The sequence below is a fragment of the Rhinatrema bivittatum genome, chromosome 2 (genome assembly GCF_901001135.1).
Source record: "Rhinatrema bivittatum chromosome 2, aRhiBiv1.1, whole genome shotgun sequence".
Classification (NCBI taxonomy): Eukaryota; Metazoa; Chordata; class Amphibia; order Gymnophiona; family Rhinatrematidae; genus Rhinatrema; species Rhinatrema bivittatum.
This window is the reverse complement of record NC_042616.1, coordinates 426,023,028-426,037,449: the sequence shown is the minus strand read 5'-3', so window position 1 is coordinate 426,037,449 and position 14,422 is coordinate 426,023,028. Positions and strand designations below refer to the sequence as shown.

Sequence of the window (14,422 nt, the reverse complement as noted above, 5' to 3'; positions counted from 1 at the left end):
AGTCAAGAGGATGTGGGGAAGAGTTATGCTAGCTTGTTACAGAGACAGCCTGGGACCCTACATAGTGTGACATCAGCAAGCTAATTACTCTCTGCCTCCATCTGCTGGTAGGGAAGCATAACTCATGTCTGGACTAGTCTGGCAGGACATAAGGAAAGGAAATTAGCAGGCAAGCTAAATTTCACCTTTGTAGTTCTGTGGCCTGCAGTGGAATTCTGATACAGTATATCAGAAGCTTGTAGCAAACTAGTGAGTAACTCATGGCTGAACTGAATTTCTGACAGTGTGAAAACAGTAGTGCAGGAAAAAATTGTCCTAAAGTCTGTATATATTTAAGTGGACATAGATATTATTTAGATTATTAAAGACCCTCTTGCCTGTTTTAATAATAGACACAAACATCTCAATCCCACCTATAAAAAAAGCAATCCACAACTTGGTTATCAAATTGTATATCTTTATTGAAGGAACAATAGGAGAAATTAGAGAAATTCAAACTACAAAAGCTGAGCTACTGCCAGGCCCCCAGCACAGAGAAGGCGATTGCATAATCCTGTAATATGGTCTGTGCTACCACTGGAACATTGCTCATCCACCACCATGCTTTTTATAGCCTTTGAATCCTGCGGAATTGCATATGGCTGATAACATAAAAGGCACTTAAAGAGGAAGCCACTTGTAGGGCAATTACTTTGCATAGGCATATTTATATTTCAACTACTGCTTGCTACAGGGCAGGATTCTCTGTACTGTTCAGCTTAAACTCTAATTACTTCAAGTTTGGACTAAAAGAATTCAAGATTGCAGACAGCAGCTGGAATACATACAAAGTTGTCACCTTAAGGCAGAGCTTCCCAAACCTAGCATGAGGGCCCCACAATATATATGCAGGAGATAAATTAGCATACACTGGAAACCAGCATAACCCTCATTTGGGTTTTAAGAAGCTCTGAGGATCGATTATAAAATCCTGGGCTAGTCTGTGGCACTGAAGTCAAAGTTAGGAAACACAACCAAGCTAGAGCAGCACAATCTCTCTGTGATAATTAAAACTGCCTTATGACCTAAACAAACCCTGGCTTGTTGCTTGGAATGGGTAGTGTTCATTTCAGAGTACCATGCAATCAAATGCCTACATCCCCTTATCACATCATAACCCTTATACAATTTTCACCCAGATCGCAAGCTTGTCAAGTTTCATTTTATAGTGAGCGTTACCATGTACCCAGCAGAACCAGGACATAGTGCCTAGTCTCAAATATTCCATATTTCAGAAAATGTCATGCTAGCTTATGAAAACAAAACTGGTGTGAACAATCCTTGAAAAAAGGACCTCAACACTCCTAAAAGCTTGCCTCCTAAACATTCATTAGCCCCGTTACTGGTTATCAGCTCTACCCTTCTACTTTGCTGGATTTTTCTTCAGTTTTATGGTAGATTTAAGATAGACCCTATCTCATGCAAATTATGGGATTCAATATAGTGGCGGTGTTAGCAGCTGCTCCCCTCTGAGACTTGCTCAAACCTGGCTTTCTCATCAGTGCTTGCTGAAATAGTCAGACAGAACATCCACTAGTTCCTGTTTCTTGCTGCCCTTCAGCCCGTAGCCTCTGCAGGCCTCCTTCAGCACAGGTACTGTCAGTTTACCCAGAGTGCCCTTCTTCACATAGTTCCTCAGATCCTCTTCAGAAACAGAGACTTCAGTCTTCACTTTCTTCTCCGCATGGCCTTTGCCTTCACCTGCTGCAAGAAGGTAAAGTTACAACAAACCTGCAAGGGGAACCTATCTGCTACTGCCACTGTCTGATACATGTATAAGGAATTAAGACCATAGGAGGAGGAAAATTCAGGATAAGTGAGCTGAGATAGTATTTATTACACTGTTAAAATGGCCTGATAGGGTTTAAAAAAAAAAACCCGACACTAGGTTACACAGCTTTGCAAGCCTTTTCCAGAGCTACTGCCATCATAGAACAATGTCCACATGTGAAAACAAAAAAGTAAATAAACAGCCACACGTAAATAAACAAAGAAAGTGAAAGCAAAAGTTACCAGCATCAGTTTAACCAAAACTTGATGTCATTTTAAACAAAAAAGGAAACAAAGTATTTAAAAGTACCTGAAACCAGTTTCACAGATGGTGTCACTGGGAGTGCGATGCAGTCGTGGAAACGGAAGCTATTTAACTTTAAACAAATTGGCGCGAAACATTTTTCAGCCAATCAAAAGTGAAAGCAATATATCGGACGTGAGGGAGAACTGTAAAAACAGCGTATTTATTAAATAAAAGGTACAAGGAGGACCTAGAGGTGGACTTAGCAAGAGGGTAAACGCCAACAGAACAACATGTACAAAAACCAGAAAAAGATTCAATGGCACGACTAAAAAAACAGCGTGTCAAAATAAACAATGAAAATAAAAACAAATGATAAAAATAAAAAATACAAGAAATAAAAAATATATGAATGTATGAATTTAAGAGTAACAATGATACCAATGTAACAAGCCGTCAGGGAGCTGTAACAGCGAAACACAGACAAATGTCAAAAGTAGTGAAAGGACGTAGGTGGGACACTCACAATAGGGATTTCTAGAAAAACCAGCAAAGAAAATAAATGAAAAGCAAAAATAGAAAATTAAGTAAAGAACCGCCATTCAATTTGTTTAACCCATCTGGTGATAGGCTATTGAGGTTGAAAATCCACGTGTGGCTGTTTTGTTTATTTACTTTTTTGTTTTTGCTTTCACTTTTGGTTCCTTGTTCACTTTCATTTTTCATGTTGATATTGTTCCTTTGTTTAAGTTATAAAAGTGTATATATAGGCTTTTCAATGTTATAATGCCTCATACGGTGTTCCGCTGCAAATTTTCTCTTTTTTATGTTTCACCTTTTATTATCTGACATACAGTCATTAGGTTTTTGTTAAGGCTTGTGTTGTTTTTCATGCCTCTTAAGTTTTTTAGTTATGATTTGTTTAGCGTTTCATTCTTAATGTGGTTGAATGTGCACTAGAATTTTCACCTTACTGCGATAATTGGGTCTGAATACGTTTTACCTCTAAATTTGTTGTGTATTTGATTTTTTTCATGTCTTTCTTCATTTGCTTTTTGCCTCTATTTTCCGTTCATTTGTATTTCCCTACGTCCGTCTAGCCAGACCTGTCTGTGGAATATGCTATGAAATTCTAATTACTGTTTTACAACCTTCTGTAAAAAATCTTATCGGTATTTAGTTTCTTATAGGTACTAAGTCTCAACATTAACTCTAGTTTTGCTATGACGTTTATTTAGTGCATTTATTAAGTTCTGCCGGCCCCTTGTTCTTGCTGTCCACTTTCTTGATTTGCTGCTTTTGTAACATTATTTGTGTTTTACTTTCTAGAAAAAATAAAATATTGTCTTGTCCCTCCCGACGCAGCCTCGTGACAAAACACGGGTCCGTGTCGGGGGACCCATTCTGAACTATTCCATTGTATAACACTGTGGAGTTGCCTTCTTGAAATTACAACACTTCCCACTTTAAATTAAGTGTGGACATTGAATTTTTCTGCACATTTGCCTGATTGATTTGTTTGATTGCGTGCAGTAGTGCTCCTTCTCTGTCTTTTGTTTTAAACAATTTTTTTCTCTTAAATTTTCTCAAACTTTATAATAAAAATTTCTCGTTTCTTATGATATGATTTTAATTTTTAAAAAAGTTACATCTCAAACTTTTTGCTTACATATTCTTCATCTAGTATATTTCTCTACCCTTTGTTACTGTCTCATGTCTCCTCTTCTCCTTATTTTACTTTCTTTGGGGCAGTCACTCATTGTCAACATTTTATTATTTTTTTCTCCTCCTCTGTTCCCACTACATCTTTTGTTGTTTGGCAGCAGATCATCCCGGTCAGCTCTGATGTTACTGACAATGACTTCATTCTGATTGACAGCCAGTTTTGGCTATTTTATCTACACTATTTCTTCTTTACTCACTTGGGATGGGAGGTTTAGTTTCTTCACAAAGATATGGACTAGTTTTTCACAATTAGCGCGTAAAGGCTTTTTCAAAGTTTAAAATTGTCTTTTGTTTTATAAATTTTTTCATAAAAATGTTTTTGTATATATTTTTTTCAGTTTTGACCTATATCACCATTAAGATCTATTGATTTAATCCTTAGACCATTCGTTGTAAACTCACATTCATGCCATCTTCACATTCCTCCTTTTTATCAGGTATGTTGCTTTCATCATTGCTGTTTTCCATTGGTTTATTTTTTCACAATTATTTATTTTGTGCGACAGTAATACCAATTCCCTCCTTCCTGTGATTTGGGTACCCTTAAACATATTCACAATTTTAATCTCCAGCACTTTTCTTCTGTACTTGCTCTGCTTCTATGAGTCTCTACAAATATATATATATACACACACAATACACATTCTCCTTTTACAGGGATTTGTGACCGTATGGTTGGACCTTTTATTGTCAATTTATATAAACTTGCTGCATATTTGGTATGTATATATACTCCCTACTCTGTGCCTTTTGTAGTTGCATTTCAATTTTGCCTATTTTATTTACAGCATTTATCGGACACCTACTGAGTTAGTATTTGTCCCTCCCAAGGCAGCGTTGCGAGTCACTGTCCCGAGACGGGGGACCAAACTTTATAACATGATTAAGCTACCACAGAGGCATTCACGGAGCGGGATGCCAGTGGTTGGTGTTCCACCTTCACGGAGCGGAAGGATGGAGGGCTGCCATTTCCCAATTAAAAAAAGAAAAAAAAAACAGGGATGGGTTCATGGGCTATAGGTATTACCAATTATTAGGCTTATTCAATTACCAATTATTAGGCTTTTCAATATTTGATGATAGTTAATGTGACTTTCAAGGCATACTTCACTTTCAATGCATATCCAGCATAGCTCCCTGCTTCAACGGCAGGGGAGAAGAAAAACTAATACTTCACGCATATCCAGCATTGCTCTCTGCTTCAACAGCAGAGAGCTATGCTGCCGCTTACCCAACTAATCAAACTTAATATTTCACTTGGAAGCAGCTCCATCACTGCTCTCTACATTAATAGTGGGGGTGAAAGGGAAATAGAACCTAAGGTTACTAAGAGCCAAGAGAAACAGATAAGTATGAGAAAAAAGAAGTGTGAAGCTTGCTGGGCAGACTGGATGGACCGATTGGTCTTCTTCTGCCGTCATTTCTATGTTTCTATTATCTGAAGATATTAACTTTTTTTTTTATTATCTATATCAAGTAACTTACTTAAACAGAAATACAGGCGTACAGATAAAATAAATCGTATTACATTCCCATACTCAAAGGTAAAACTATTTTTTTCTAGTACATCTGCCTTACAAGCCCCCAAAAGGATACCCAAGATTACACTATCCTTGAAGAAATTTAGCTATAGGACAGCTTTAACTTGCAGAGATTGATATTTACATTTCTTATGGACACACTCTCTGATTAAAAGGACATGTGATTGAATAATGAGATCTCCATTTCATTTAGTTCTCTAAAATCCGTTTGCTTATATGCAACCACTCTGAGTATCAATGCAACACACAATTTTAATTTTTTTTTTCTCTCCTGCCATATAGTTCCATGGAGTAAAATCTGTCCCAGTACCCTGTGGAGCAATTTTCTGCTATCTTCTACAGAATATCTCATATGTGGCCAGAGCAGATTCTGCTGATGGAATATTTAAAACAGAAAAATAAAATAATTAGGAGACTGAGTGAAGCAGCAAATGCAGGAAGAGCTTTGCACCTCCAGGGCACCAGTTTAAAGCCAGCTCAGATTACTCCTAAAGAAGTCAGACTACATTTATTTATTTATTTTATTTAGGTGTTTTAAATACCCTCATTCCAAAAGAAGATCACAACAGGTTACAAATCAGCATCACCGATCAAGCAGAGCAGTGCCAGTGAAGTATGTTTACCACCAGCGAGGAACTCCAATGGCAAGTACTCACTGAACTGAAGATGGCTGAGGTGGGGGAATGCCAAGACAAAGACAGCAGCAGTCTCAAAACTTCGCCTGAACCAACTGGCCAGACAAACAGCAAGCAGCTGCACCAGCAAATGCATGTTTTAGACAAAGCAACTGGCAGTCAAAGATCCTCTCTCATTTTGTTTTTTATGTCATGCCTCCAAACTCAGCCACTTCCGCCACTGTGGATCTCACTTAAACAGGCACTGCTGTGATGCTCATCAGGACCCCCTACAGATGTCACACTCACACATGGAAAACAAACCACTCAGACAAGAAGAATTGTTTTAAAAACAACAAATAAATAAAAATATGGTATGGCCAAAATAGCAAATTTGCTTACCTGTAATAAAATTCTTCGTAGACAGCAGGATGAATCATCTGTAACGTGTGGGTGACATCACCCAACAATGCTGACATGGACCCAGCTTACAGAACTCAGTAAAAATCTTACTGACTATGCCTCATGAACCCCCTCAGACTCCTCTAGAATTTAAAGTTTAGCAGGTTAGTCAATTCTTCAGGGAGGCAGGTGAGTATTAAATATAGCAGATTCATCCAGCTGTCTACGAAGACCCCTGTTTACAAGCAAGCAAATTTGTTTTCTCCATCCACAAGTAGACATGAATCAGTCACAGCATTTGGGGAGTCCCAAGCTGAGATTTGTATAGTAGGGCAATTACTTAAGACAACCTGGCCTCACCAAATGGAGAGTAGTGGATTTACAAGTCACACAAAATTGCTTGTCCAAAGTTACTGTCTCCTTGGGACATGCTGTCCAAACAGTAGTGGAACATGAAGGTGTGAAGAATGGCCAAGTAGCAGCTTTGCATATGTCTTCAATGGAAGTGGGCCCAAGATGAGCCCTGCAGTCGCCATAATTATCATTTGACGAACGTTGACAGTATATAATCTTATGCTAGCCAGTGTAACAGTGCACTATACAGTCCATTAGCCAATTAAAGTTCATCTGGCAACTGCTCTTCCCAACCTATTGGGAACAAAGGACATGGACAACTGAGAAACTTGACTGCGAGTTTGAGTCCTCCTTAGGTAATATGCCAAGAAGTGAGAAGTCCATTGTGCATGTGGTCTCAAAGAATGCTGGAAAGCAGATAACACTTTCAGAAAGAATTTAGAGTGAGTATGCAGAACAATCCTATTGTGAAAAAATTGAGGTTTGGTGAATATGTTTGACTTGACAGGCTCAAAGGGAGGTTTCATGAGTTGAGTTAGGCTTATATTGTTTCTCGAGGCACTGGAGGTTTATTGACTAGAGGCTTGGAATGTCCATCCTTTCATGAGCTTTGATATTAAAGGGTAGGGAGAGATCAGATCCCCTTCTACCTGCTGATATGCCACAATGGTACTGAAACGAACTTTAACTGAAGAGGCGTTAAGGCCTGTGGACAAGAGGAAGAATAGATATTAAAGCAAGACCCTCAGCCCACAGGCAAAGGGATTCAGCTGCCTGGTCCCACACCAAGTCAAGAACCTCTTCCACTTTAAACTGAAGGATCTTCTGATAGGCAGCTTTCAAGCTGAAATCAGTATGCCTTTTATCTCCTTAGGAAGGAGTGAGAAGGAGACTACTGTTCATTCAACATCCACACCATGAGAGCCAATGAGGGTAGGTTTGGCTGGCAGAGCCTGTTGTCCTCCTGTGTGATAAGAGTGAGACATCCCCAATTAAACTGGAGACTGAATTGACTAGATATAGATACCACACTTGCTGTGGCCAGGTCTGGGCTGTGAGGTCTACTTTCACCTTGTCCTAAAGGAACTTCTTGACAATAAAGCTAATGAGAGGAATTAGCATAAACGACACTCCAGCTTAGCACAAAAGCATCAGGAGCTGATCTGTATATACCTGGATGCATGGAGCTGAACTTCTCAACCTGTTGTTCTCTGAAGTGAACAGGTTGATCAGTGGTATTCCCCAGTGACTGAACAAGTTATCTGCGATCCTCTGATTCAAGGATCACTTGTGTACTGGCAGAACTCTCTTGAGAAGGTCCACCAATGTAGTGTGGGTTCCTGGAAGGTATGTCGCCCGGAAATAACTATTGTGATGACCAGCCCATGACCAGATACAGAGGGACTCCTTGTTTGTTTACATAGAACATGGACACCTAGTAGTCCAGAACATAAAAGATGGCTCATAGCTCCAGAAGATTGATTTGCAGGTAGTTCTCTACTAGGGATCAAGACCCCTGCATTCATGTAGCACCGGTGTACACTCCCCACCCCCTGGCGGAGGTATTGGTTCAGAAGGTCACTTGATGCACTGGAACGTGTCTGAGAGACATCATCAGAACCTCTGGGTCCAATCACCACTGAAGGGATATTCGCATCTCAAGAGTTAGAGATTGCATAGGATAATGACTGAAAGTTGATCCCACTGTCCTTGTAAGGCCCACTGAAGACCCCGCATATGCAGATAAGTCACAGGAATCACAAGCACCGCCGCAGTCATGTGACCTAGGAGGAGGAGAACAGACCTCGCTGACGTCCAGTCCCACTGAAGAAGGCCTGTTAACTGACTCTTTCAACAGGAAGGAACACTTTCTCCTGAAGCAAGTCTATCCAGGTCTGTATGAATTGTATCCTTTGGAATGGAACCAATTTGGACTTGAAGAAATTGATCAGGAACCCTAGCAACTGGAGAACCTTAGGAAATAGTCGTGCAAAGACATTCAATCACTCCCTGCAGATACTGACCTATCACCACCCAATTGTTTAGGCAAGGGAATATGCAGACTCCCTGCTGATGAAGCTGTGCATCTATGAATGCAAGACATTTCATGAACAACGTCAGGACTGCTGAGAGGCCAAATTGGAGCACTTTATATTGGTAGTTCACGTCCTTCACTGCAAACCTGAGAAACTTGCGATGTACGGGGGGAATGGGAATGGGCGTGTAAGCGTCTTTCAGTTCCAAAGTTCCGAAGGAGGTGGGGCTCAAGGATGTCAAAAACTGGACCCAGGCTTAGACTACAACTGCTGCTGAGCTTTTAATTGATGCATCTCTCTCTGCTGACCTCCAATGGGTAGCTACTGGAGAGTGGGATGAGCTTGATGAGACTGAAAGGTTCTGAAGGGTCATCCTCTGGAAAAATGGCTGCTTGTAGGTAAAGTACTACCAACTGGGAGAAGCAGGCTGATCCCCTGCTGCTGAGGACAGAGACTACAGAATGGATCGATGCTGCTTAATCAGAGGTACTGTCTCCTGCACTTTGTCCCCAGCTAAGATTGTTCCTGTACATGATACATCCACCAGGCAGTCATATACATCTTTGCAGAGGCTGCTCACCCTCAGCCTCCATGCACCAACAGACACAGGCAAAGTCCTAACCACAGTGTCGAAGGCTTCAATGGCAGAGTAGATGAGATGCTTCTTACTCTTCTACGTGTCTTCTGCAGCACAGCGAAAGTCAGAATGACTAGAGTTTGACAACTCAATTAACAACTTCAGCTTTTGGATGCATTCATAGAGATACTACACCATGAACAAGTGATGGGCTACAATCGAGCACTAAGCATGCATGAAACCCTGGAAATCCTTCTTCCCAAACATATCCAATGCCTTGGGATCTTATCCAAGAGGTGCATTAGCTTGGTCCCGTATGTATTTAGCCCTTTTCAATGCCAACTCCATCATAACGGAGTGCTGCAGCAGCTTGAACTCCAAAACCAGGGGAGGCTTGAACTAGATACCTTAAATACATTTTTTGGGACCCTGGAAGAAATTATATCAGGGCCTGACACATCATCATTTGCAGGTCCTTGAAGTGGCCATGGATTGGTATGGACACATAGTGTACTGAAGGTTGAAGAAATTCTACAAGCCAAAAACATTCATTCTTGATTCCTGCTCCTTTCTCAAATTGATGGAAGAATTCTTTGTTAACTTATCCAGAAAACAGGAGTAGCTGAGATCTTCTACCAATGAGATGGAATGGTGCTCTGGTCGGGGTTGGGTCTCAACAGAATAGATAGCTCGGTACCAAGGGGATCTTCTACATCATGAAGGACCAAGGCACCTGTGCCAAGAATATCTCCTGTCTCTGAATTGAGAATGGGCCCCCTCTGATAGTATCCCACCCATGGTGCGGAGGGTTTCTCTTACATCACTTAGGTGCTCTTCTTGGCATCTCATCCTGTACCACGGTCTTCCATGCCATGCACAACCCCTGATGGGAGGAGAGCTTTTGGGAGGAGGGGGGGATCCCGCCTTAATTTCTTGAAGCACAAAAAAATATAGCACCTCGCTCCAGAAAGAAAAGTGGTTCTGCTACCCAACCTTAAGCAGAGGCTTCACTCTCTTGCCTGCACCTTCCTCAGGATCTCCATTTTCCATGCATGGTACTGCTGCACCTTCGGGAACATCAAACCACAACTGCAACAGCTGGATGCGTCATGATCCAGGCCGAAGCAGCGATAGCAGATAGAATGGGTATCTAATGGACATTCAGTGCCCACGGACACAGGCCTTAAAACTTAACCACAGGCTTCCTGGCCTTGTAATTTTTCATTCCTATTTCTTTTTTTTTGTTTGGAACTGAAAAGTTCTGTTGAGAGCTAAGGCAGCAGAAAGAGAAAAATGAAAAGATGCTGAAAAATAGGCTGATAAAGGCCAAATACAAAATCGAAGAGAGAGACTGATAACCCGTCTATACATTAGCTTGAATGTAGAGAGCCTGGGGGGCTCACAAGGCAGTGTGCATGCATGGGAAACTCCTGTTCATGCTCAATAAGAATTTTACTGAGTTCTGGGTCCTATAGTTATAGTCGGCATGATATCCGTTATGCATGATGACTGATTCGTGCCTGCTTGCCAATGGAGAAAAAGGGTGTGCACATTTAATTCTTAAAAAAAAAAAAATTTGAACAGTTGAAACTGAAATAAAATGGTTTTATACTCTATTAAATCAATTAAATTTTAGTTAAACTAGTTGTTAGGAATTAGTTAACTTAAAATACATACATGACAATTACCATGCCAGGTGGCAGTTGTCTTATGCACAAACCTCTCATAATCCATGGACCAATAAAAACAGAGCTATACGAGGTCAACCAGAAATCAGGCATTTTTACCACCTTATCTATAAGTTCCTCATATTTCCATAAGAGGCTCCTATACTGCTGATTTTACAGTTGAACACCAAGGTGAAAAATAGCTGAATCTTACCTAAGTAATGGATAAATTGGAGTACTGTGAAGTCACTAAAATGGTAAAACAACTCCATTAACAAACAGTGGCTCAGAAGAGGAAAAAGGCCATTCAGTTCTCACCTGGTTTTCGCTTTACAGCCTTTCCCTCAGGATTGTAATCTGGAGGATACACCAGTTCCTTAAACTCATCCACCAGGGGTCCCAGCCGGTTGTCCATCATATTCACCTTGGGCACTGCCAAAACAAATATTGAGAAATTACTACTTACCTGAATAATCTCCTTTTCTTCAGGATAGTCAGATGAATCCAGAACAAGTGGGTTATGCACCTTTACCAACAGATGGAGACAGAGCAAGCTGACATCACAGTACATATTCCCTTGCAGTGACACCAGCCTACCAGTATTCTCTTCAAAAACAACTGTGGACAGACTAGCAAAAAACTTGATTAAAAATAGATAAGCAGTGCAATACCCAGCCCACAGGCAACACTCAGCGCAGGCAAGAAGGTAATAACACTAGTCCAGGGACTGGAGTAACATTTACCAGAAAGCCCTGAAACACATAGGCACACAGGAGGATCATTATGCAATCATTCAGGGGCCAAGGGAGAGAAGCTTGATTCATCTGACTGTCCTAAAGAAACGGAAAAAAAAAAAAGGAAATTATCAGGTAAGTAGTAATCTCTCATTTCTTACATCCAGTCAGATGAATCCAGAACAAGTGGGATGTACCCAAGCCTCGGCTGAGGGGGGGGGGGGGATATGATAGAGGTCTTTAAATTCGTGAGAGGTCTAGAACAGGTAGATGTAGTTATTTACTCTTTTGGAAAACAGAAGGACTAGGGGGGCACTCTATGAAGTTAGCAAGTAGCACATTTAAAACTAATTGTAGAAAATTCTTTTTTACTCAACGCACAATTAAGCTTTGGAATTTGTTGCCAGAGGATGTGGTTAGTACAGTTAGTGTAGCTGGGTTTAAAAAAAAGGTTTGGATAAGTTCTTAGAGGAGAAGTCCACTAACTTCTATTAATCAAGTTGACATTGGGTATATCCACTACTATTACTGGCATCAGTAGCATGGGATCTTCTCAGTGTTTGGTACTTGCCAGGTACTTGTAGCCTGGTTTGGCCACTATTGGAAATAGGATGCTGGGCTTGATGGACCCTTGGTCTGACTCAGTATGGCGATTTCTTAAGCTCTTACTTCTGAATTGGACCATGGGCAGCCTCCCGCCCTATCAAAACCGAATGCAAAGGCCGCATCCTCCCAGGCCTGAACATCCAGACGACAATACCTGGAAAAGGTGTGTAAGGAGGACCATGTCACAGCTCGGCAAGTGTCGACAGGAGACAACAATCTTCTGCCCATGATAACGTCTGAGTCCTAGCAGAAAGAGCCCTAACCTGACTAGGTAACAGCTTCCCAACATCCACGAATGAAGCAGAGACTACTTTCTTAATCCAGCAAGCTATCGCAGCTTGCGAGGCTGGCTCTCCCTGTCTAGTACTGCTGTTAAGCACAAAACAGGCAATCCGACTTCCGCAAAGGCTTTGTAACTTCCACATACCTGACAATATACCTCTTGACATCCAAGGGTCGCAACAGACAACACTTCTTTACATTGCTCTCTCTGTCCAGATACAGCAGGAAAATGGAATGAATCAAAAGAAACACAGAGACCACATTCGGTAAAAAAAAGGAATTAACAGTAAGCAGTTGCACCGCCCCCAGAATCACCTGGAGAAATGGCTCCTGGCAAGACAAGACCTGCAGTTTGGAACCCTACATGCCAAACACATTGCCACAAGGAAAATGTTTTCAAGATCAACAACTACAAGGACAGAGTACATAGAGGTCTAATTGTAGGGCTCGCCAAAACCTCCAAAACAAGACTCCATAGGGACACCAGACACGGCAAGGATTGCCGAAGAGGCTTCACTCCATTCAAAAACTGAACCATATCAGGATAAGCCGATAAGGGTACACTATTTACTGGACCCCTGAAACAGGTGAGAACCGATACTTGTACCTTTAAGGACTTAAGAGCCATCTTGCAAAAATTCCAAAATGACGGAATCTTAACCAAGGAAGGAAGAGAACCTCAATCCTGATACCAGGCCTCTAACACTCTCCAACCTGCACAAAGGCCAAGGAAGTGGAGAACTTTCTAGCTCTTAGCAAGTTGGAAATCACTGCTGCATGGTATCCATGGTTCAGCAAGCAAGCCCTTTCAAGGGCCATACTGTAAGACAAAACAGAGTTGGATCTTCGTGAAGCAACAGGTTCCTGTGCGTTGAAAGTCAGAGGCGAATCCACCAGGAGCCTCCGCAGATCTGCATACCACGGACTCCTGGGACAATCTGGAGCGACCAAGAGAACCATCCCCCTGTGGCGTTCATTCCGCCAAATCAATCTGCCCAACCTGGGCCATGAAGGAAAGGCATCCAGCAACTTATTTTCTGTCCACTCTTGCACTAGTGTATTGAACACCAATGCCTTCGGACCCCTTCTGTGGCAGAAGCAGTGCAGGACGTTCGCATCGCACAAGGTCATCACTAGGTCTAGGAGTAGGAGACCCCAACAATCCTGAATCAGCTGAAATGCCTCAACTAACATCACCCACTCTCCTGGTTCCAGACTCTCCCTGCTGAGAAGGTCTGCTCTCATGTTGTCCTTGCCCATAATATGTGACGCTGGGAACATCTGGAAAAGCACCTCTGCCCATTCCAGAAGTTGATCTATGTCCTGCAACACTTGCTGGCTCTTAGAACCTCCCTGCCAATATAAACCACTGTCGTGTTGTTAGACATTATTTGGACCGATCAGCCCTGCAGTCCACCGCTGAACTGAAAACGTGTTAACTAGACCGCTCTGGCTTCCAGCCGATTGATGTTCCAGATAGACTCTTCTGCACTCCAATGCCCTTGCGCTGTCAGCTCCTGACAGAGAGCTCCCCAACCAAGGAGACTCGCGGCCATTGTCAGTACTAGTCAGATCGGTGGGGACAGGGAAACTCCCTTCTGTAGATGATCCACCTGCAGCCACCACAGCAGATGGGAGGAGACCTCCATCGGCAGGCAGAGCCAAATCAAACAGTCTGGAAACTGCGGATGCCATCGAGAAAGCAGGGAGTGCTGAAGAGTATGCATATGTGCCCTTGCCCATACCACTTCCAGAGACGCTAACATAAGCCAAGGGCCTGCCAGTAAGACCATATAGTCGGGCACAGCATGTTCAACAACAGACGGAGTTG

General features: G+C 41.9%; 1 protein-coding gene across 4 annotated transcripts in view; it reads right to left on the bottom strand.

The window, feature by feature from the left end:
* Window positions 1-440: 440 nt before the first annotated feature.
* The window catches only part of XRCC6 (X-ray repair cross complementing 6), a 145,265-nt gene continuing 131,283 nt past the window's right edge, over window positions 441-14,422 (bottom strand). For 2 of the 4 annotated variants that reach the window (XM_029590263.1, XM_029590265.1), the window contains 2 exons: window positions 11,288-11,401; window positions 441-1,743 (listed from right to left, as the gene is read on the bottom strand). In XM_029590263.1, the coding sequence (XP_029446123.1) occupies window positions 1,538-1,743; window positions 11,288-11,401 (320 nt within the window). In that variant the 3' untranslated portion in view covers window positions 441-1,537. The remainder of the gene's footprint in view (window positions 1,744-11,287; window positions 11,402-14,422) is intronic. The other 2 variants (XM_029590264.1, XM_029590262.1) reach the window with 2 other exon arrangements.